Source organism: Rhea pennata, chromosome 5, assembly GCF_028389875.1.
Source record: "Rhea pennata isolate bPtePen1 chromosome 5, bPtePen1.pri, whole genome shotgun sequence".
NCBI classification, from domain to species: domain Eukaryota; kingdom Metazoa; phylum Chordata; class Aves; order Rheiformes; family Rheidae; genus Rhea; species Rhea pennata.
Window position 1 is genome coordinate 1,387,723 of NC_084667.1, and position 22,245 is coordinate 1,409,967.

The 22,245-nt window shown below is 50.9% G+C and overlaps 1 protein-coding gene and 1 long non-coding RNA gene across 2 annotated transcripts; one reads left to right on the top strand and one right to left on the bottom strand.

Annotated features, from left to right (window-relative positions):
• Positions 1–1,251: 1,251 nt before the first annotated feature.
• On the bottom strand, positions 1,252–17,416 carry DLST (dihydrolipoamide S-succinyltransferase). The gene is made up of 15 exons (XM_062578030.1): positions 17,312–17,416; positions 13,479–13,512; positions 12,039–12,087; positions 10,875–10,930; positions 10,455–10,529; positions 10,087–10,142; positions 9,278–9,389; positions 8,311–8,466; positions 7,929–8,014; positions 7,120–7,217; positions 5,178–5,308; positions 4,531–4,604; positions 3,594–3,677; positions 2,902–3,069; positions 1,252–2,432 (listed from the first exon to the last, which is right to left on the bottom strand). The coding sequence occupies exons 1-15, from the start codon at positions 17,378–17,380 to the stop codon at positions 2,298–2,300; spliced, it is 1,383 nt and encodes a 460-aa protein (XP_062434014.1). The 5' UTR covers positions 17,381–17,416; the 3' UTR covers positions 1,252–2,297.
• Positions 17,417–17,825: 409 nt separating this feature from the next.
• On the top strand, positions 17,826–22,167 carry LOC134141274 (uncharacterized). The gene is made up of 5 exons (XR_009958571.1): positions 17,826–17,915; positions 18,051–19,684; positions 20,112–20,479; positions 21,514–21,826; positions 21,929–22,167. It is a non-coding gene; the product is annotated as an uncharacterized LOC134141274 (long non-coding RNA).
• The last annotated feature ends 78 nt before the right edge of the window (positions 22,168–22,245 follow it).

Below are 22,245 nucleotides of genomic sequence, written 5' to 3' on the forward strand. Positions count from 1 at the left end.
CCAGTAGCAGGCTCCATGTCCCTTCTAGCCTCCTCGCCCTGTCCTGGGAGTCTCAGCACCTTGCCTGAGAGCTAAGCCACAGCACAGCTTTGTGCAACATGGCACCCTGGCTGGGAAAGGAAGTGTCAAGCAGAGCAGGTCCTTCACACCACTGCAAATAAGCCAGTTTACTATGCTGCATCACTGTAAGAGCTAGACTGTCCCTTCCCTGTGTGTAGTCCAAAGGTCTCATTTCTTGCAGCTCCAGCCTGAGCAGAGGCATTACCTTGCCCCAGTCACCCTCATGCAGGTAAGGTGGGCCTGCTGTATTCTACAAGTGCTTGGAGACTTGGTGCAAGCATTTTGCATCAGAAAGGCTCTCTTTAACTCAGTTTCTTCATGCAAGAGCAGCTAGGGCCTCTTTCTTTACATCATGGGAGAGTTTTTTTTTTTTTTAAAAAAAAACTTCTACCTCAGTCCAATCCTGCATACATCAGGGAAAGCCCAAGGAAAAGCTGACCCCACCCCTGGTTTATGATGGTCCAAAGCTGCCAGGAAAAGGCAGGAATCAGTACTAGAAAATATTCATTCCCAGTCATCAGCATCACAGCTGCAGGTGCAATGGACTACGCTGTTAAAAGCAGCTGCCTTCACTTGTAACTGGGAAATGCAAACCAGACTCTGACCTTGATGACAGAACTGGAATAAACCCTACCAAGGGCCAGGAATGATTCCTTACTGTTCTGAGAACAGGCACCACTCCTCTGGGAAATGCTCTCAGCACCACCTTTTCCTTTACCTTTCATCTTTCAATTTTCTCCTTGCCTTCTTTCTCCCTTTGCAGCATTTACATCCTTTTTCCTGCTTTCATGATTTACAGTTAACACACTCCTGTTTTATCAGGATAAACTGACCTGGTATCAGCTCCATAATTAAGCCAGCCTGTCCTGGCTCTTCTTCTTGGCTATCACCCCATTTAGCAAATACTGGGATTTCCTTGCTGTCTATGTTGCCAGACCAAGAAAAGGATTCTTTCCAGCCCTGAAAAGCCTGTTACTGGGAAGATGCAATTCAGTGCCAAAGAGGGTTTGAGAACAGGAGCATTCAGAGCCAGAAAAGCTTCAGTTCAGTAGCACCCATGGAAATACCCTCATGTTTCCTCTTTTATCTTGCCACCAGGTAACAGGCTTTTAATGTTAAGCTAGGGCTGCTGCTGATGCCCAAGCCTATGCACAGGAACTTCTGCTTCCCTCCCCAAAGACATCCCACCTCTCAGTTGTTGCCCAGTTTTATTTCATTTTAAAATCCGCCATGTTAAATATTTTAGTTACAAGTTCTGTGTAGAGGGTAATAGACTCTGCAGGCACTAGCAACCCCCTCACTCCCCAATACATATGTGCGCTATTGGATTAAGGACTGCCCCCCTCCCCCCTCAGACCAGCCACCTTGGACTGGGATATACACATTACCCTTAAAGGCCTGGCCCTCCACAGCTGTCTCTCTGCCAGCACCAGGCCAAGCCTTCGCACGCAGGAAGCCAACAGTTTCATCTACCGTCAGTGAGCTGCGATTCAAGGACAGCTGCAGGGGGCTGTTTCTTCCCAGTGTTGGACACGTAGTAGTGACAGGGGTGTGCCCCCTGGGACCATGCTACCTCCACAGAGATCACAGGCTGTGCCCACCTGGATGTGAAACAAAAGAGATCTCCAAAGGAAAGCATGGGAGCTGCGGCCCCTGTGTTCCTGTCTGCAGAGGGAGTGTAACTGGGCAGAGGCATGGCACCCACCTCAGCCCTGCTCTGATCAAAAACGCTGCTATAGGCACCCTGGGCGTCCCCACACTGCTCTTGCAGGACTGATGAGCATGAAATATTTTCAAGCAAAATAGGGACAGAACAGTAGTAGCCTTTCCTTCCCTCTCCCTCCCAGGAACCTCAGTGCTAGGAAATAAAGCTGAACCTGCCTTAGAGTGGCAGGGAAAGATACCCTAGCACAGCAGCAGCAAGCAGTTTCCAGTGGTACAGGACTAGCTAGAAGTGAGTTTGGCGCTGTGAGGGAGAGGACGCCAGAGGTGGCCCCAGAAAGGCAGTGCTAGTCAGTAGCTGGCCCACTGTGTAGCAGTCCTAGTGAGGAACCGACCCTTCTTCAAACAGAACAGGGAAGGAGGTAGGAGCTATCCCTAGGATTCCCTCTGGGACACCTCCGGTCACAGGGAGGGAGGGAGACTGGAGTGACCCCTGCCAGCTCCTGAATGCCCTGCATTGCCCCTGCTGGTGCTGTGGCCCTGCCCTGGGTGGGTTGTGTGGGGGTATGGCTGCTCTACAGGTCAAGCAGCAGCACGCGGGGATCCTCCACCGCTGCCTTGATCTTCCGCAGGAAAGTCACTGCCTCTCTGCCATCAATCAGCCGGTGATCGTACGTCAGCGCCACGTACATCATGGGCCGCACCTCAATCTGAAGGAGGGGAATGAGAAAAGCACCGGTGAGCTCAAGCCTACTGCTCACATGCTGCCCTCTGGCACATTCTGTTTTCTCCCCTATCCTGAATGATGGCCTCAGGCCCTCCTAGGAGTGTCTTATCTGGTGGGGCTGCACACCCAGGAGCTGGCCAGGTCTGCACCACACATAGGACCTTGTTCCCTTCAGGGTCTGTTCTCTGTCATGAAGACAGCAGCCCCACCTCCTCATACCTAAGCAACTACCCGTTTCTCTCCTTTACGGAGGGAGCAAGGCCCCCTGCACACCTCAGGTAAGTACCGCTGCCAGCAAAGCTGCCCTTCATCCATTTGTCTCAGCTTCTCCTTCACAGGAGAGCCTTTTAGGAGCTGGCACCAGCTGCCAGGAAAAGCATATGGACTACAGCCCTCATCCCACTGAGCCCTCCCCCTCTGCTCTCTGAAAACTCCTGTGTAGCTCTACTTACTTTGCCTCCAACAGCCACGGGCCTGTCAAAAATTGCGTGCATGCCTAAGATGGCCGACTGGGGTGGGTTAATGATAGGTGTCCCAAAGAGGGAACCAAAAACCCCTCCGTTGCTGATAGTGAAAGTGCCACCATCCATGTCTTCAATGGCCAGTTCGTTCTTCCGTGCCTAGAAGAGTAAGGTCTTAGAAATCTGCTCAGACAGATCACAAAAGGCAAAGTACAATGGTTTGGATGTTCATCCTCTCAGGAATGACCGCTGATGGCAAGAGCTTCACTTACTGATCTGTTCAGCTGAAAGAATGAACTACTTTGAAATGCATCCTGTCTTTAAATGTGAAAATTTACTGGCTTTGGGGCAGGATTCTCTTATCTTAGCCTCCAACTCTTGCTTTTGCAGGAGATAGACACAAGGACTTCTATCCCAGGACAGCTCAGCCTGGGCCTCCAAAGACAACGGGGAAGACACTATACCACTAAAGCTGTATGTGAGGTCTCCTGGAAGGGCAACAGGAAGGTAGGTCTGTCCTATAAGACACAGCTACAGCTGTAACTGGATCACACCCCACAACACAGTTCAGTGTGTTAGAGTTCAGAGATGACACCACAGAGGGACTGAACCAGTTCATCCAGCAGCCTTAATTCTTTCCATTCCTCCAAGCCCTTTACAAAAACATCTCCAGCTTTTCTTACCTTCTCCCCCAGCTCATGGATAGCGCGTTCTATGTCAGCGAAGTTCATATTTTCTACATTCCTAATGACAGGGACCACAAGACCCTAAGGGGAAGCAAAGTGCACCATCAGCACATGGACTGCAGTGACAAACAGGGATAACTGTTACTGGGCAGGAGCCTGGTCTTGGCTCAGTGGAGCTCCTGCCTTCTGCTCAGCCCAGAACAGGTGGTTGGCACAGTTGCCTCACACCCTGGCAGCCTGCCATGATGTGCACAAAGGGCCAAATCAGTAAATGAGAAAGGTCTGTGACAACTTCTTTGCCCCTGAACCCATCACCTAAAATCACGTGGGTCTATCTAGATCCCAAATCCACTTTTGTAAGAGCAGGTGAGGCATTGGGCAGGGTTCAGTTTCCACCTCCATCTCCACAAGAAGAGTGGAGTCCCTTTGTGCTGGACCTCCTCTAGAACTGAGGAGCACTGAGAGCATCAGTCCTCGTTGAACCTCTGCCTCAGAATGGAAACGACTAATTCAACATCCATATCTCCATTCCTTGCACTCCCTGACCAGAAACAGCAGCATGTTTTACAGACATGGCACAACAGTGCAGCAAGGCTAGCCAAAAGGACAGGACGTACAAAGCTTTCTCTGTGCCATATCCCCATGTGTCCAAGAAAAAAGGGTTTCCCTAACTTGAGCTTTCCCATTGACCACTAAGATCTATATTAGCCTTGTCACAGCATCTCCTAGGATGGTGGCAGAATATTCCCAGTCCTCCAACTCCCCAAACCCCCTTCAGCAGCCCATACTGCATCAGGCCCAGCTCTCACCAGGAAGACCAGTCCCATCAGCATGTTTCTGTTGCAGTGTTGCTCACAACTGAGTTGCCTCAGAATACATGACCATCCAGACCCAAGGCTGCAGGAAGCATGGCTAAAGCATATGAAGGACTTACCCGGGGAGTTGCTACAGCGACACTGATGTCCACGTAGTCCCTGTACACAATCTCTTTGGTCGTATCGTCAATCACTAGGAGAGGAAAGAGGCTATGTTACATACAGAGTACCCAAGAACAAGAGCTCAGCAGGCCAGAAGTAGCCACAGACTCATAACGACTTCCTCCTCTCTAGCTTAAACATAGCTCCAGAGAAGAGTGACCCCTTGCTGCACCTGTGGGAAATGTGCCAGGACAGAGAAAGGGGAAACACTAGCCAGTCAGTTCAGTTCCCTCAGACATTGCCCCAGTTGGTCTCCTCCTCTGGGTTTGAACAAGCAGCTCTGACATGCCCAGGAATTGCAGCATTCCTCCACACCACCCAGCAGGGCTGCACCCGCTATGGGCTGAGTGAACGCCAAGTTACACACCGCCCCGGCCCACTGACCTTGCAGTCCCTCACTAATAGTGCCCCTCTTGGCACATTGTCCTCTGCCTACATAAGTGGCACTAGCAATATCAGCTGCAGCCCATAGGACTTTGTCCCCATTTGCCCTGTGTATCTGACTGGCTTGTGAAAGCTGTAAGTCCTGCCCTGGGCTTGGTAAACAGCTTCCCCCACATTCACCAGCGAGGTTCACAAATCACCGGCAAGGGTCACTGCTCACCTGCATTCACAACAGGCTGATCTTGCAGAGCAAAAGCTGCAGCTTTCACAAAAGCTGACATGAAACCTAGCTTCAGGTTGTGCTTCTTCAGGAAGGGTTCCTTGTGCTGGACTCTCATCTCCCGAATGTTACTGCAAAACACATGACACCACTGGTCACCAGAGTCCAAGGAAAGACTGTTCACTTGCTTTGCAAGGGACTTCAGCACCAGCCCCAAGGACTGCAGACCTTCACCACCAACTGGCAAATCCTCAATCTGCTAAAAAAAATCTTCCAAAATGCCATAGACATAAAAGACAGAGGCTCTAAGGCCCCTACCAAACGATGAGGACCACAAACTCAACAGGACAAGGTTAACCTGTATGGCCACGCTGTCAGCACAAAAGCAAGATGGGGCAATGACTAATTTCTTGCTTAGCTTGATGTTGCAAAGATCCTCAGTGATTCTCTGGAGCCACTGCTACTGATACCAGTGTGGCACCACAGACTGCAACACCAGATGCAGTAGGGCCCTAGCACAGCTGGGCAGCCCCAGCAGAGTGACAACAGGGGAAATACCAAGAGCAGAGAAGCTGCAAGTGGTGCCTATGGCAAAAGGCCTCACCCACCATGCAAGTGTAGGTGCCAGCTGGCACGCTGATGCCTCTGGTACACTAGTCTTTAGCTTTGGGAGTAGAGTGAACATGAAGAAACCTTCCCAGATGCTATGGAGGGGGATGCTGGCCAACTCTCAGTCCTCAACCAGAGCAGTGTTTCCCTACTGCTTGTCTATCAGAAATGAGGACATTTACAGAAAAGCCCATGGCTACAAGCACTGTCTATTCTGGGCTAATACCAGCTGCTGTGGAATTGCACTGTCCATCCCTCCCCCCTCCAGGGACCTTAAGTCTTTGAAGAGAGTTTCAGGAAGGGGCAGGGGTCTCCATGGTTTAGAGTGTTTGTTTTCCTGTGCCTAACCTTGTTTAGGGCTAGGATTACTGCCCAAAGACATTAGTGCCTCCCAAGACACAAGGGCTGCAGCAATGAGGATGAGGTTTGCTACAAAACTGCCTCATTACGGCTTCCTCCTTTCAGACGCTGACCCCCCATGGGGAGCAGGAGGCCCCAGCACAGGCCCTCCCGAGTCAACAGCACAGCAATCAATCCAAAACAGATTATCAGATGCAATGAGAGCCCGCAGCCAGTGTAAAGCAACACCTCAATGAGCCTCCGAGAGGAGATAAAGCTGCAGCACTTCCCCTCCAATCAAGACTATTTTGCCAACCTTATTGTTCTGAGACCCAAATATTTACATGTTTTGTCTTAAGGAGCAGAATAGGATTTCATAGGGCAATTTGATTTGGGCACAATTTCCCCTTAATGCACTGTAACACAAGCTGCCCACCCTCCAAAGCCATTAGTGTGCTCAATCCATGTAAGCACTTGAGTCTGGAGACCCCCACCCACCCAGAGAGGACAGGGAGGGATGCTGGCCTTCCTCTGGAAAGCTGCACTGCCTGACAACATGGGCCTCAGACCTGTGTAACGCTCACCTGAAAGGCTGATGAGCCCAGGGGAACCAGCTCACAGGAGGCCAAATATGCCTACCTCCAAAAGCAGTAACCTGGGGGCACACCTGCTCTTCTGCTCAGCATCTACCAGTCCTCAGTCAAGAGCTGCACAGATGAGGAACAAGGTTGCTCCCTTTCAGCAGAAGACACCCAAGGAGTGAAAGGCCCATTAGGAAGTTATACACCCCTCACACTGCAACAACAGCACGCCCTGATGAAGTTGCACAGACAACAATAACAGTTGCACAGATAGCAGATGTACACATCTAAGGGGCCCTAAAAAACATCATACCAAATTCTCCAAGGAGAATCAGCACAGTCTTGGCTAATATTTAAGATGACTGCCTGCATCTACTTCTACTTGTAAAGGGGGAAAGAGGTTTGATCCTCACCTCATATCGATTTCATTGAAAGTGGTCAGCATGGCACAAGTATTTTGAGCCTCTTTCAGACGCTGAGCAATACGCTGACGCATCCTGTTCATTTTCACCTGAAAACAGGAGGAAAAAAAAAAAAAAAAAAGCACAGAAGATGCCTCAAGTTCATCCAAGGAACACAAAGCACAAGAATATCAAAGGGCTTTTCTTCCCATCTGGCTGACTAGCAATGGGTGCCTAAAGCTGTTTTCACTCCAGGTTTTCCTGAGGGGTATGACAGGCTGAGGAGCTGACTTCACTGCAGAGCTGCCAAGCTCAAGAAACAGTTCCCTTGAAAGACAGAGCTTAATCGGACTGAGGTGGACTTGCTTCAGAGGATGTTCCCAGGAACTCCAGGCATAGCTAGGTTTCCAGCACAAGGCTAACGGAGAAGAGCAGACTGCTAAGAACAGTCAGTAGGAAATACTCTTAACACTACTTATTCTAAGCTGCTCAACCATGTTCTCTGAACGCATAAGGCAGCTGCGGTATCTCCAGCCCTTTGCTAAGGGCTTGTGGACAGACCGAGCAGAACGCACTCAGCCTTCTGTGCTCAGTCACCGGAGCTCAAGACAACACTTGAATGACTTGTATCAAGTCAGAGCTGGCTCCTCCTCCACCCTATCCTCTAACTGGTACCCTCCAATGGAGCACTTCCCCATCCGTCTCAGCCCCACTGAGCTGCATGTGAACACGTAGGTACGGACATGTCCGGAGAGCTCAATGTTTATCCCAGAACAGGTTGCCACCCAGCAGCTGGTGATGCTCCTATTCCTGAAGCTTACCCTATGCTCTGATCTGGCACCTTTGCTGGGAACTGCCTCCCCAGGAGGGGCTGCCACAGGAGCTGCAGCTGGCTTCACCGCAGACACTGAGAGTAAAGAACACATCTGTCAAAAGGTATCAACCACAGAAAAGCCCAAGCCTGACCACAACACCTTGGGCCAGAAGATCAATTTGAGCCCCTTGCTTGAGCCACACATTGTGTGAGCAGTCTTGAACTGGGCTGGGCAGGTTCCAGGCACAGCTAAGCTCTCCAGTCCAAAGCATGCAGGGCAATAATGCAGGGAGACCTTCAAGAACGCCATGGTTCTTTGCTACCTTTAACTTTGCATACTCTCCCCAAGGAGGGGAGGCTTGAAAAACCTTGGATGGTTCTTGCCTCACCTGGTTTACTGTCAATGGGCTGAGCTGAGACGGGGGGCACTGGTGGCATGGTAGTAGGAATTGGTGCTGCAGCAGGGGGAGGAGCGGCGGCAGCTACAGGTTCAGGGGCTGCAGGAGGAGGAACGGTTGCCGCTGGTTTGGCCTTAGCAGGAGCAGCTGAAAGGCAAAGAAAAACACTCTTGTAAGCACAACCACAAGACAGAACTGGAGCCTCTACTGCCACGGACCTCTGAATCCGATCAACCTGGTAAAAGTTAACCCTCTGACATCAGATTGCCTTTAGGTGTTGAACACTACTGAACTGATAGGTGCCACCACAAGAGGATCCCATGGTGAACACAGGTTTTACTCCTTTTAGTATACTTGAGCATGCTGAAGTTTCCAGAAGAGCAATGGAGAAACCATTAATACCATTCAGGCACGCGAGGAAAACTTTTGTTTTACAGATCAGTTTGTTCATATTTAAATTTCCCATTTTATTTGTGCATATTAGCAAACAAGATTGCTCTGCATTCTCACTGCTTTGCTCCCAGTTCTTATTGAAGAGCTTGGATATTTCAGGAAGTGACTATCTGATTGCATGTCTGCTCATGACCATCCACCGTGGAGCCTGCACCTCCTTGTTTTATCTCATCAACTTGCTAACTCTCCTTATGGTGCAGGAGACTAGATGCTAAAGAGAAGCGAGTAGGAAAGAGAACTGTGCCAAAGGAATTCTCAAGAATTTGTTTTAGCTTAGTGCTGCAATTTCCTCCAGAGGCGTCAAAGGGAAAACTTCCCCATTACATCGACTAAAATTATGCTTCTCTAATGGGCAAATGAACACAAGTATATCCTTCCAACTGCAGAGACAGATGGAGGACGCATGTAGCCTGCCTCAGGATTCCCCCAAACACCTTGCTTCTATCTTCAGAAAAAGACTGGAGGAAGCAGGAAAGCCTGAGCTAATTGTATGTTTCTGACTTACCTCCAGTTTTCCTGAGTTTGAAGAGAGGTGTGCCCCCTTCTACTCTGCCACCATCAGGTACCAGAAGGACTTCGATCACGCCAGCTGCTGGGGCTGAAACTTGCACTGATGTCTGCAAAAAGGAAAAATCAGTGAAAGCCTCACCAGCCACTTGATGGAGAAAAGTGCCCAAGAGAAGATGCCAGTATGCATGGATATGCATTGTAATTTGGCAAAGACAGCAGCTCTGTCTCAGGTCATTTCCACCAGTTTTCATACCCTCCACCAGGTTTTTGTGCCATTATTTAGAAGTTTTTGGAGAAGCTGGCAGTGTGATGTGTAGCCTGATCTTCCTGCTCCAGGGCACAATCCAGATTGACTTGCTGTCAGCATCTTCCTGACAGCAGCACTGGAAACAGAACTTGGCAGGGAGCTTTAGCAGTAATTTTACAGGTTAAGATTCCTTCAGTAGTGAATAAAGTTAAAGGCTAACTTTAAAACAATATGAAGATGACCTGTGACACTATAGTTTTCTCCTGTTTAAAAACAAATGGGTTTCCCAGCTTAGAGCCCCTGAACTGGAAGGATGAACAGAATCGCATCTCACAAACATTAGCACCATCAAATGTATGAGGAAGGAGAGTTTAATTAAAGACAAACTCTCACTTCATGCATAGCCAGCATTCATACTAAATGAGTAAAACTTTTCTCCATGAACGGAGCAGGAGACACAGGCAGGGCCTGCAGGCTCTAGGAGCTCTCAGCTGAGAGGAGCCATACAGGTTACTCACTAGAGAACTAGAAAAAGTTTTGGTCCAGAAAACTCCTACCTTGTCTGTTTCAATCTCACACACCACTTCATCTTCTGCCACTGTGTCTCCAACAGCTGAATGATAGATATGAAGACCACTGTGAGGAGGGCGGTGTGCTCTGGCCTCCCCTCTTAACCCACAGCAGTCTACCACTAACCCAGAATTTTCTCACCCCAGTTCTCCACAACTTCACCAGAGCAAGAAGGTACAAAGGCAGTAACTACAATCCTTATCCCTCAGGAGAACTGCAGAAAACTCTCACTGCCTCATTTATCATGCTGACAGGCACAGAGCAGGCCTTCAGTCAGCAAATCACAATTCACCCCAGAGCTGTCCAGCACAGCAGCAATGGTGCTGAGAATCTCAGCAAAGAGGCAACCACTTACCTTTCTCCCACCTGACATCTCCTTCTGTGACCGACTCTGCAAAGGCTGGTGTGTTCACTGTAATCAGGTCATCCCCTGTGAGAGATTGACAGACAGACAGACTGGAATGCATTCAAAGCTCAAAACACATGGCACTGCTTCATTCTTGTCACTAGCACTCTGCTGGAAGAGGGTGGTCAACAAACAAAAAATGTTGGCCTTCTCCTTGCACAACACATTCAAACATAAGAAAAATTCACATCTGACTGGAAGCCACATTGTTGCAGGAATACCAGACAAAATATGGCCTAGAGACATAAACCCTCAGCCATCCACTGAGATGGGGCATCAGTGAGACCAAACCAACGATGGAAGCTTTGGCTTCAGGACAGCAAAAAGTAGCACAAGAGTCATCCCACTGACTCCCAACTCTTTACTTACTACGTACTGCAGTGGTTCTGAAGTAACGGACAGTGAAGACACTGGAGCTATTTACTCTGCAGAGAAAGAGAAATAAATGAACACAGAGGAGAAAGTATGTCCTCTGGGGGCTGCTAGCACTAATCTCAAATGCAGTTTAAGTTTGCTTGTTTAACTGATCTGAAGGCTGCTCAGCTGTCCTGATGTGCATATTTGTTCCACAGGACTCCTATTTACTGGTTCAAGCTGCAACAATCCCAGTGAGGACCACGGAAACATTATAGCTAATTATTGCTAGCGCTCTCAGAAACCCAGTGAGAACTGACACTTATGGAATTTTAATCTAGGGAGATGCCCCAACAAAAGCCCTGTGGTTTAAATCCTGATAAAAGGCTGACTTAGCCAGCTGACCCTACACTTAAAACTAGTGCTGTAACAAATTTTTAACCTCTAGATCAGGACTGTCATCTCTACAGAAGTTGTTAGACTGCTTTAAAGGGAAAAAGCATCACAAATGCCTATGGCAACCCTTCCAAGAATCAGCTGTTTCTCTCCATCATGTCCCTTCACAGGGAGTAGTAATCCCAAGCTTCCAAAGCATGTTGATTCCACCTGCTGCCACATTTGGAAAACAGAAGCATACATGCTTTAACATTTCTTCCAACACAGACTACAACACTTGGTGCAAACAGCCAAGCATTCACGCTCTGATGGATGCACTCTTAAGGTAAAAAGATTGTATTTGAGAAAATACCAAGATGATCACAGCAGTGCAAATTTTGCCATGTGAACAAGACTCCCTGAGCCATCCCACTTCTCCTGCAAATGACCACATTTTCACATGTCCAACAGAATTCCTGCTTGGAGGCCACCATTAAATGTTACTGCCAACAAGACTGTCAGTCAGATAAAGGAAATAGATCTATTTATCACTGGTCTCCTCATTTCTGTCCTTTCCCTGCCTCAAGCTCTGTTTGGAACTAGCTATTATTTGCCTTAAACACATTGCAGTTCTGACCTGCAGAAGCCAGAGGACCCAGATTTTGCTAGGACTAGGTTCAAGCTCCTATGATGTGCACAGGGATTTCATGACTGCTGAACTGATCCTGCTTCCCACTTCCCAAATCATAACAGAGTAGAGCAGTCCCAGCCCCTATGTATCATAGCTTTCCTGTGGATACTTACACAAGCTTCCTGCTGTTGGTGTAAGCCAGCCCCTGGTTCCCAGCCACACCTGTGAAAGAGAACAGTGTTACAGCACAGGATGATTATCCAGCCATCCAGTCCCCAGCGGTCCTTGTCAGGTAAAACAGCACAGAGGACACCAATGTCCACCCCAAAAGAAGCCTGGACCAAGTTGGGTACATGGGCACAGAGAGGCACCTCAGCACCAGCCACCCTACCCAGAGCTTGCCAAGAACAGTGGTCTTGTTTTCATTTAGGTTTACAGAGATGGAAGGAAAAGGTTGTATCTTTAGCTTTTCTATATCTTTATGAGCCTCAAGCTCAAGGTAACTTTGAAAAGAGCAAACAAAGCAGCGGCTACTTAGTCAGAGCAAAACCAGGGAGCAGCCATGAGAGATACTTGCAGGACTGCTAAAGCTTCACAGCTGCTGGTGAGTTATTCCCACCAGTATAACGGGGTTCCAACTGGAACATGGCCTCAGTCATATGACTTCCAAGAGGCACTCTCAGGAAACCTCACAATCATGTCAGCAGCAAAAGAGGAAAAATACTCTGAAAATGGGGCACAGGGCAAAGTAGCAAGCTACTGTCATCGCTCTTCTCTGTTGCTTCCTTACCCAGGAACATTTCTTTTTAAAAATTCACACAGGCAAGATTGCATAGCTTCTCAGAGTTTCACATATCTCACTGACGCCTTCCCATACTGCTCGTATGCCCTGACAATGCAATTTTTATCCTACATTGAACTTCTGTCTTTTGCCTCTTTTAGGGCACTGGGCATATTTCCAAACTGATCTTCAAGAGAGTCAGCACAGTAATCAGAGAACACAATTATCTCAATTACACCAGCCTTGCAGGAAGAACCATTTTCCTGCCTGATTACTTATTTATTTTTTAAAGGTGATACAACTTTGAGACCATCCCCAATTAAAGAACTAATGTTGGAATTGTAAAATTGGAAAAGATACGCAGTTTAAATTTGTTCCTCAAAGCAGAATCAGAAGTGAGTGGTGTAATGCGATACATAAACAGTATGGCTAGAAAAACAAACAAACAAACAAAGAGCTTTGGGGGAAATCCAGTTTAAGCACAGAAGAGGAGTTTGAAGGTACACTCAATCTGACGTTTGACTTAACATTCACCCATCATTTTCAAAGGATTATCAGAGAGCTATTCCCTGCAACAGCATGTGTTTCAATCAGTGCAACACTTGAAATACACTGTGCTGCTGCCTGTGAAATCTTTGTTCTAGCTGAATGGTTCAGTGGCATTTAGATTAGGTGAGTGAGGCACTCACAGAGAAACACACAGCTCATTTCTCCAACTGTTTTTCACCGTATGATTGACAGGAATAACCCCCTATCAAACCTACTACCAGTTTCCACAATCATCTCCATTCTCTCTAGGTCCTTTGAAATGAGATAAAAGCATAACACTTACCAGAAAGAGAGCATCTTGCCAGTGTACAATTCCCCTGTTAGAGAGAAGAGGAACTATCAGTCTTGCAAAAAGGCAGACCACCCTAGAAGGATTTTGTTTTTCCCCCCAAAGGCCTGGACCAGAGATAGGACCCATCATTCACATGCTCCAGACTACTGGCACATTACTTTCCTAAAGCCTGCTGTAGGAGGAGAAGGTGAGAGCATCTTTAAGAACACCCTTCTCTTTGCTTTGCTTCCTTCCAGGATATTTTCCTATGGAGTGATATTAAACCTGATGTACTTGGTTTTTAGCTGTAACTCCTGCTGTTCTGACCTTCTCATGTTAATGCTCCTCTTTAAGAAGGAACAGATTTTTAAAGGCTCATTCATTAAAATTTGCTATGAATCATGCTCATGAGTACTGGACACAATGAAAAAATGTTCCAAGATGTTTCACAACATGTTAAGTCCATGAAACATGTCATGAAACATGAAATCCAACATACAGCATCTGTTTTGTTTGCTTGTTTAAGGTTATGGAGCCTTTGAACTCCAGAAGGCCAGATTTTCCCTCAACAGCAGAATTCCTACTGCCTTCAGCCAGACAGAAATTCCACCTTCTGCTGATCTTTCATTTAATACCCATATAATCATTGACTGCACCTCTAAGTCAGCATAACATTCCTCAGAAGTCAAAAACATTTCAAGATATTGCAGTTTCTTTCCTTATTGTTATTATTATTATTATAACTTCCACTGGCATCAGACCTCAGATCTGGAGTACCTAAAAACTCTTTATAAGCTACAGCAAAATACCATTTTAACCATGACTAAAATGCAGCCAACTCTGGACTGGAACAACAGCAGCTCAAAGCACCCTCACCCAGTGAGCAAGGCAAGAGGTAACAACTCTATTTCAGTCAGATCTTCAGCTTCTGAATGATGTTTGTGTACAAACCTTGACTTCAGCTTCACCAGAACAGGCAGTATGGGATATAGCTAATCTTAAACATTAAAATATTTTTGGAAATGCATGTGGGAAGACATCATAAACATCAATGGCCAATGATTCAAGATTGTCATGCAGTCTACAGGATTAAGTGCTGTAGAACAAAATATATCCCATGAACATTTCATATTGTGAAAATGAGAGATAGTTCTGGAATTAGCACCTTGGTAGTTTAATTATCCAGACTTCCTGATGGGTTTACTGTAATTTGGCTTTTCAAGTATTATTGTAGAGTCAACCCAGTTATCTATGGGCAGTTCAGCATGGGTGTGGATTAACCGTACCAAAGACGGAGACACCCAGGCTGACTTGCTGCAGACAGCCTGGGTCTGGCAGAACTCATCAGCTCCAGCTTAGCACCATGCAACTACCCTGCTTCTAGGCCCAGCACAGGGATCAATGAGCCTGGACTGACAGCAGCTTCAAGCAGCACCTGCCAACTGCCCCTAACCCAGGTCTAGTTTGGGAAGGGAGGGAAGAGAGCACTGCGCAGACTTCGCAGAGTCATCACGAGCCCCAGAGAGCTTAATCTTGTTTCAGTGTTGGCCCTCTGCTAACTCAGATCAGGTTCCTGTAGAACCAGCTCTAAGCCGAAATCAATAAGACAGACTCAACTCCATGTGGTCAAGGGACTTTGCACCATGGTCCTTAGCACGTACGTTTTAATCAACTTCTTCCCACTTTCTGAAGTGTCCCAGATAAGGGGAAGTGAATTAAAAATTAAATATTAAGCAGTACCAGCTCCCCTCTGCACATTAACATTTTCCTGGATGCTTTACAAAGAAGAGGTTAAGGTAAACCTAGAAGTACTGGCCCAGACTGAAAAAGAAACAGCAGATTTTATTTTTTCAGGACCAGTTTAATATTTATTAATTTATTTATTTATTTTTAAGTAAGTCTAGCTCTGTCCTACAATAAGTGGTTGGGAGAAAACACATCTGCAGATCTCTTCTGTGAGAAATGCCAAGTCTGTGTTCCACAGCTGCTGCAACATTAAGGAAAATTTAGTATCACTCTATCTACCCTTTTGTTTTTTTTTTTTTTAGGTAAGAAGAGAGAGAGAGGAGTTCAATGTGAGGTGGAAGCCACTAATAAAAGACACTGAAACTCCTTCTTCTGTCCCTCTGTCTTACCTTCTTCAGAACTTCTTTGTGTCCACCCCCTGTAACCACAATATGTCATCACATGCAGCTTGAAGAGGACAGGGGTGTTTCCCATTCGTTTTTCCTGAAAGAACCACTGTGATTGTATCTATTCCTCACAGCACCTGCCTAAATCGGCTCTGCAACTGATCCTGAGGCTTCCTCAGCGTGTGGGGGGGAACCCTCTCACTAGCTGACATTAGTGCTCTGGATCACTTTAAAGACTCAGCCTTCACTTAGAAGAAATAAGCCTTGGTCAAACTTGCTAGTGACTCACATACCAAGTGATTAACTTTTCCCCCAGGTTTCACATGATTCCTCAGAATTGTTTTCATACTGTTGTTATGCCAAAGTGTGCCTGCCACGCAGCTTCCCAGGCCACACTTTTTAAGGATCTGTGACCTTCTACCATGTCGCTAAACACTGAAATAAATTATGGACTACATATGCTAAAGGCAGCCTGTAACCCACAAATTTCTCCTCCAACAGTAGAAAGAGGGACCGGTTCAGACACGGGCGCTAACTGAACAGGAGCGTGCAGTTAATTCCACAGCGCCCAGCAGAAGCCCAGCGCTGGGCAGCTCTGATGACAGGCACAACAGCAATCAGCTCTCCAGCCCCGGCTTCTTAACAGCAAAGTCGTTGCTGCTTTAATAATCAGAACGAGTGCAAGTCTCTGCTACGCACGGAAGACCCACTGCATCTTTTTTACCGATTTAGACACAATTATATGTGGCATCAGATGGCAGATGCTGAGATTGGATGGGGATAACAATGCTGAGCAGGTAACAGATGCTGTTACTAAGATAACAGGCTGAGAACTCCTCTAGTGTGTGGAGAGGATCAAACAGGGAAGAAAGTTTGTTTTCTTTTTTTATAAACCCTTTCCCAGATAAACAGAACTTCATTCTCAAATAACTGATCAAAGTAACCTTCTTCAAAAGTTACTTGCTCCTCTTTGGGCTTCTTCAGCAGGTCCTTCAACACCGGGAGCTCCCTGCTCTAGTGTCTAACATGCTCAAAAACAGACTCTCAACATACCTTTGTGTTTTCTATTCATCAATCTATGACTTTTTTTTAAAAAAAGCATCAAAATCCAAGTGTCCCTTTTCAACTCTTTTTGGTTTTTTGCTGACTCAACCCTACGCTCTCGAACTTCACACGCCTTCTGATTTCACTTCTCCCACCGCAGGCCGCCGAGTTCTGGCATTTGTTTCCATGTCTGCAAACCCCACACGCACCCTGTCACCAGGGCTCCCTTCCCACGTCCCTAACCGCAGGGCGCCCAAGCGCCCCCGCCTCCCTCTTCTCCGGGGCGTTCAAGAGAGGCGCAACTAGCGCTTTCCTCGCCGCCCGGCACGGCCGCCACCGCACCCGCCTCCCGCTTTCCCGGCGGATCCGTCAGCGCTCCGGGCGCCCCCGCCCCTCCTCCGCGCTCCGCGGGCGCCGCAGCCGCCGTCCGCGCGGCGCCGAGCCGGGGGCCGCCGCTCCGCCCCGCCCCGCTCCGCTCCGCTCCGCAGGGCGGCCGCGGGCAGCCGGCTCCGCGGCGCGGCGGCAGCGCGCAGACACGCGCGGAACGGGGGAGCGAGGCGGAAACCCGGGCACGGTAACGGCGGAGGGGGGGGGGCGGCGCGTCCCGGTGCCCTTGGCGCCGCCCGCCCGGCCGCCCGCGCCCCCCGGCGCCCCCCCGGCGGGCGGTACCTGCCGCAGGGCGCGCAGCGAGCGGCCCAGCGCCCGGCCCAGGCAGCGGGACCGCGACAGCAGCAGCATCGCGGCGGCGGCGGCGGGAGCGGCGGCGGCGGCGGGAGCGGCCCGAGGGCGGACACCGGACGCAGGCCCGGCGCGAGCCGGAAGTGCGCAGGGACGGACCAACCTGCCCGCGCCGGGGGGGGGGGGGCGGGCCGCACCATGGCGGCAGGGCGGGGGGCAGCGCCGCGCCGCGCCCCGCCTGCGCCGCGTAGTCCGAGGCGGCGGCTGCGGCCTCCCTCGGCCGCCTCTTGTGCTGGGTGCCGAGCGCGGCTTCCTCGGCCGCCTTCCCTGCAGCAGGCGCCGCGGGCGGCGGGCGCTGGCCGCTCGCTGGGCTCCCGCGGTGTGCTCGCATCTCCCTGCTGAGGGCCCCCGGTCTGGGCGCCGTGGGCCGCGCACGGTCGTGCCGGTCACCGGGGGCGGCCCCTGGGGCCGGCCGGGCCCGCTGTCCGCGCCGCCGCTGCGACGTGCTAAAACTCGGCCGCTGGGGCCCCGGGCCTTTGCTGCAGAACCGCTCCCGAGCCAGCAGGCCTCCAGCTCACGCCAAACCCAGCCTGGGGTTAGTCTGAGCCCGGTCTTTGCGGTTTCTTCCTCACACTTCGAGAGGATCCCGTTGGCCCGTCGCGCCGGGCTGCCGAGATCCCTCCAAACGGCAGCTTGGTAACTGCCTCCCCCGGGCTGGTGTCATCCGCAGATTTGGCAAGGGGGCAGTCCTGCCCACTGATGAGGAGAAGCGTCAGCCTAGCATCAACCCTTGAAAACTGGGTGTATGTTTCCACCTGCAGAGACCGCAGCAGTGAATCACTCCTCAGCTGCATTCACTATACAAAGTTGCCACAGAGACTTCCTAATGAATCAGACCCAAGGCATCCTTCACGCCGAGCCAGGTGGGAGGTACCTGATCTGGAGGTGCCTTAGCCGCCCGTACCGTTACGCGGCCCTGTCCTAAACGCTGCACCGCGCGCAGCACACGCTGCCGCCCTGACTTGGGGTGCGGTTTCACGTTGCAGTTAAGCTGATACGCTTTACGGTGCCTCTGAAAGGACCACCCCCTTTTGACAACTGCAGGGCACTTAGTAGTTGAGCCGCGTTGTCTGAGTGATTCCTGGTATTTAAATGAACCCACGTATTGCCAAAGGATGTGCTTTCCTATGCTCTTCCTTGGCTCTAACTGAAGTTAGGTTGCAGCAGGGAGGCTGTGCTGGTGGCCTTCCTGCTCACCTTGAAAAGTCCCAGGATCAGGCTTGTGGATCTTGATGATATTGCTGTAAGTATTGGCAAGGGGGATATTACATGATTAGGGGCAGGGGGGATCATCTCACAACTGCAAGCAGGGAAACCAGTCCACAAGAAGGCCCCGTTCCTCAGCCGTGGTCCACATGTTGAAAGCTTTGAGAATCCCTGAGCCACCTTCTGCTTTCTGCCTATTTCCAGGCAGAAAACTGTGGCTGAAAGAAAACCCATGGAACCTACGGCAGAACCTGAGATTTAGCCTGGGATAGCCATAAAAGCCTGGCTGGCAACCAGGCATCTCAAAGAGCCAAGCTGAGATTATGCATGCATCCTTAATTTAGCCATTGTTTAACATTTAAATGTTATACTATGACCTTCAAAATAGTCTTCTAATGTAAATTTGTAACAAATATCCTTGGAATTATTAACAACAACAAAAAAAAGGTTGAGGAAAAATCAATAGGAGATGGTCTCTGAGGCTTTGAAGATGTGCTGGCTGCTTTTAAAAAAGGCAACTGAGCCAGAAAGCCTCTCTGCCAGGAATTTCTCTGTAATCTGTCTTTTGAGGGCTAATATCCTTGAACAAGACTGCTGGATGTCATCTGCTTTTAACCACAGCCTCCTGCGTACCACGAGTAAACCAAACATCATGATGTTTATTAAATATGCGGAGGCAAATCAGACAACGAAAATAAGGGAGAGCACAAGCAGCTAGATTTTGTCTTGCTCCAGGAGGATTCTACCCACCGCACCTCTCCAGCACGTAACATGTTGTAAACATGCCCCTGGGGCATGCAAATTATTCCCACAGCTGAGGTCAGGACATGAATTTATCAGCTGAGAGAGCTGCCAGCTCTCATGGCTGTACAATATTTATAAATTACTATGCAACAAGTAAGATTCAGAATTTTGCTAATTTGCCTACATCGTTCCGTTTTCCAGCTGTTGCCTACATCACAGATCACAGGTGCTGGCCAGCCGGAATGCATCCGTGTCCCTGTGCCTGGAGACATTAGAAATGCCCGGGCACCTTTAGTGAAGGTTGAGTGGCACCTGGAGCGCCAGGCCTTGGAGCAGCGTCTTCCTTGGCCGCAGGTCTGACTTGTGTTTAGCCTGCAGTAACAGTGCTCCATCCTGGGTTCTGGTGGGGTTTCCAGGCCAAATCTGAGCTTCAAGGTGGTGCTCAGTGCCCTGCATCCGCCCGATGGTGGGTCTTGTAGGGCAGCACTGCAGGGGCACACAAGGGTGGCTCTGGTCCAGGGACCTGCCTCCTCTCCGGGCCCTAGAGCCACGTTCACCAGCCCCCATGTTCCCTGGTGCAGCCGAGCCTCCAGCTCTCTGAGTGCTTGCAGAGCACGGTAGCAGCAGCCGCAGGGAAGGCATCTCCCTGGGGAGCACAGTGCAGCAGCGAGCGCTGCCCCGCTTTGGAGCAGGGAAGCCTGTCAGTGGATGTGGGGAACCGAGGGTTGAGCAAATCTGGCTGGAAAGAGCTGTGGGTCCACCGTGCCGTGCGGCTCTGCAGGTCCATGCCCGCGGTCTCCTGCTGCGGCCCAGCTCAGCACCAGCACCCCTGCCCGCCCGCCTCTGCCAGCAGCTCTGGAGCCTGTCTGCATGATCCAAGGAGCTGCTCTGGTGCCTACAAACCTGGGAGATGGCAGAGCATGTGCGAGAGCAGCGCTGACCGACCTCCTGGACTGCCATCTGCATATTCAGAAGTCATTTCCAGCCGGTTGGCTGCCTCCGGCCTCCCCACTCCCTCTTTAAAGGACCTGGGCGCAGAGGGAGGTGACGCTGGGCTGGTGCTGGGCATCCCGTGTCCCTCAGCCCGCCCGGCAGCCCAGGATGGGGTGCCTGCGGGGCGCCGCATCCTCCGCACCCGGGCGAGCCCAGGTGAGTGCCGCTTCCTGCTGGAGCGGCTGGGGTCCCGGGAGCTTTCGCTGGACACGGAGGGGACCGAGGAGCTCTCAGTGGGGCGGGTTTGCAGTGCTCGGGGGTGGCAGGCTGCCCGGCGCACGGCTCCTGCCGAGGGGCGGCTGGGGAGCCCGTGCGGGCCGGACCCCCTTTCGGAGGGACACGCCTGACTTCTTTTCTAAGTAGCTTCGTTTTGCTCCTTGGTCTCTTCCTTCGGTTAAGAGGACCCTGGGCTTCTTTTTGGTGTCCTGGAGGGTGGCACTGGCGACGGCTGGTAGCGAGAGCACGGCTCGGCGGGGAAAGGGCTCTGCGGCCGGGAGCAGCCTGCCTGGGGCAGGACCTCCGGGGCGGCTCGTTTCGGTCCAGGCTCCGGATCCGCCAGGCGCTGCCACGAAGCGCCTCCGCCGCCCTCCCGGGGCCCTGCGCGCCCCGGCCGGGGCTTCCCGCGCCGCGGGCTGGGGCAGGCGGCGGGGGGAGGCCGAGGCCGCCCGCCGTGGAGGGGTCTCCGGGAGCAGCCGCTCCGCTCCCGCAGCTCGGGCGGCCGGCCGGGGAAGGGTGGCCAACGTGGGGGGCTTTGGGGAAAACCTCCGTGGGGGTCAGCAAAACAGCTGGTACCCTTGGAGAAAAGCTCCCTCCCGAGAGACTGCCAGGAAAATGAAATCCTGCCGGTCGGAGGGGAGCCGGCACAGGGGAGGCAACAAGTGGGGACGGTCGACCCCCAGGCTGCTTGGTTTGTGGAGGCTGGAGGTGGCTGCGGCGGCTCGGAGCAGCCCCGTGGCGGCGGGCGCTGCCGGGGCCGGGTGGCTCCGGAGGGCTCCTCGTCCCGCAGCCCGAGCGGGAGGCAGCAGAACGGGGCAGCGGTTTCCTGAGAGCCGCAAAACGAGCTCGGTAAAACCTGTGATCGTAACGAAGTAGTGGTTAAAAGGGATGTAAAATGTGTGAGGCTGTTATTTTATTTTATTTTATTTTATTTAAAAAGAAGAGTGATTTAAATCGCGGTACCCTCTCCCCAGGGTGTGGGACGGTTTCCTGCACGGTCTCAGCCAAGGAGGGAGCAGAGGCAGAGGGGATTCAGAGAGGCATGACAGAGAAGGGGGAAGACCACTGTATGGTATTGGAATGATAGACCGTGTAACCTGTGGAGGAGACAGTCCTGAGGACCCGCATTGGAGGGACAAAGAAGGGTGCAGAGTCCCGTGGGTGCTCTCTATCCCTGTGCACGGCCCCCAGGAGCACCTAAATCCACCTTCGCGCAGGCGTGTGCGGAGGCAGGAGCTCACCCCCCCGCCCTGGGGCCCACAAGCCCACAGGGAAGTCTAGCTGAAGGTGAGCTCCCTTTCTGCGCCTCTCCCTGAGCACTTGCCTTGCACGCACCCCTAGGCTCCTGTTTCCTGGGACAAATGAGACATGTTGTATTTTAATACTAAGATATTTATGGAGAAGCTGGGGCTGAGGTGCAGCAAGATGGAGCTCTAAGCCCTCTGGATGGCAGGGCCACCTCTGGTGCCGAGAGCGCTCTGGGCAGCGCCGCTGCCCTGGGTGCAGCTGGCTACATGGGAAGTCCTTGCTGGTGAGCCCATGTTAGAGCCAAACGGCTCAAACCGTTTGCTGTGAACGCCCGGCACCATCAACAACTGAACATCTGACGGTCTGCTCCCATGTTTGCAATGGCTGGAGATTTCTGCATGTGACATTCCCTGTTGAAGTAGATTTTGCAGGTGAGCAGAGATGCCCTAGGACCGTGG

Excerpts from the sequence above, each read along its gene's own strand:
- DLST (XM_062578030.1), bottom strand. The coding sequence starts at position 17,380 with ATGCTGCTGCTGTCGCGGTCCCGCTGCCTGGGCCGGGCGCTGGGCCGC. Across the intron at positions 13,513-17,311 it reads CGCTGCGCGCCCTGCGGCAG|GGGAATTGTACACTGGCAAG; the intron begins GTACCGCCCGCC and ends TCTCTCTAACAG. Across the intron at positions 3,678-4,530 it reads TCGCTGTAGCAACTCCCCGG|GGTCTTGTGGTCCCTGTCAT; the intron begins GTAAGTCCTTCA and ends GCTTCCCCTTAG.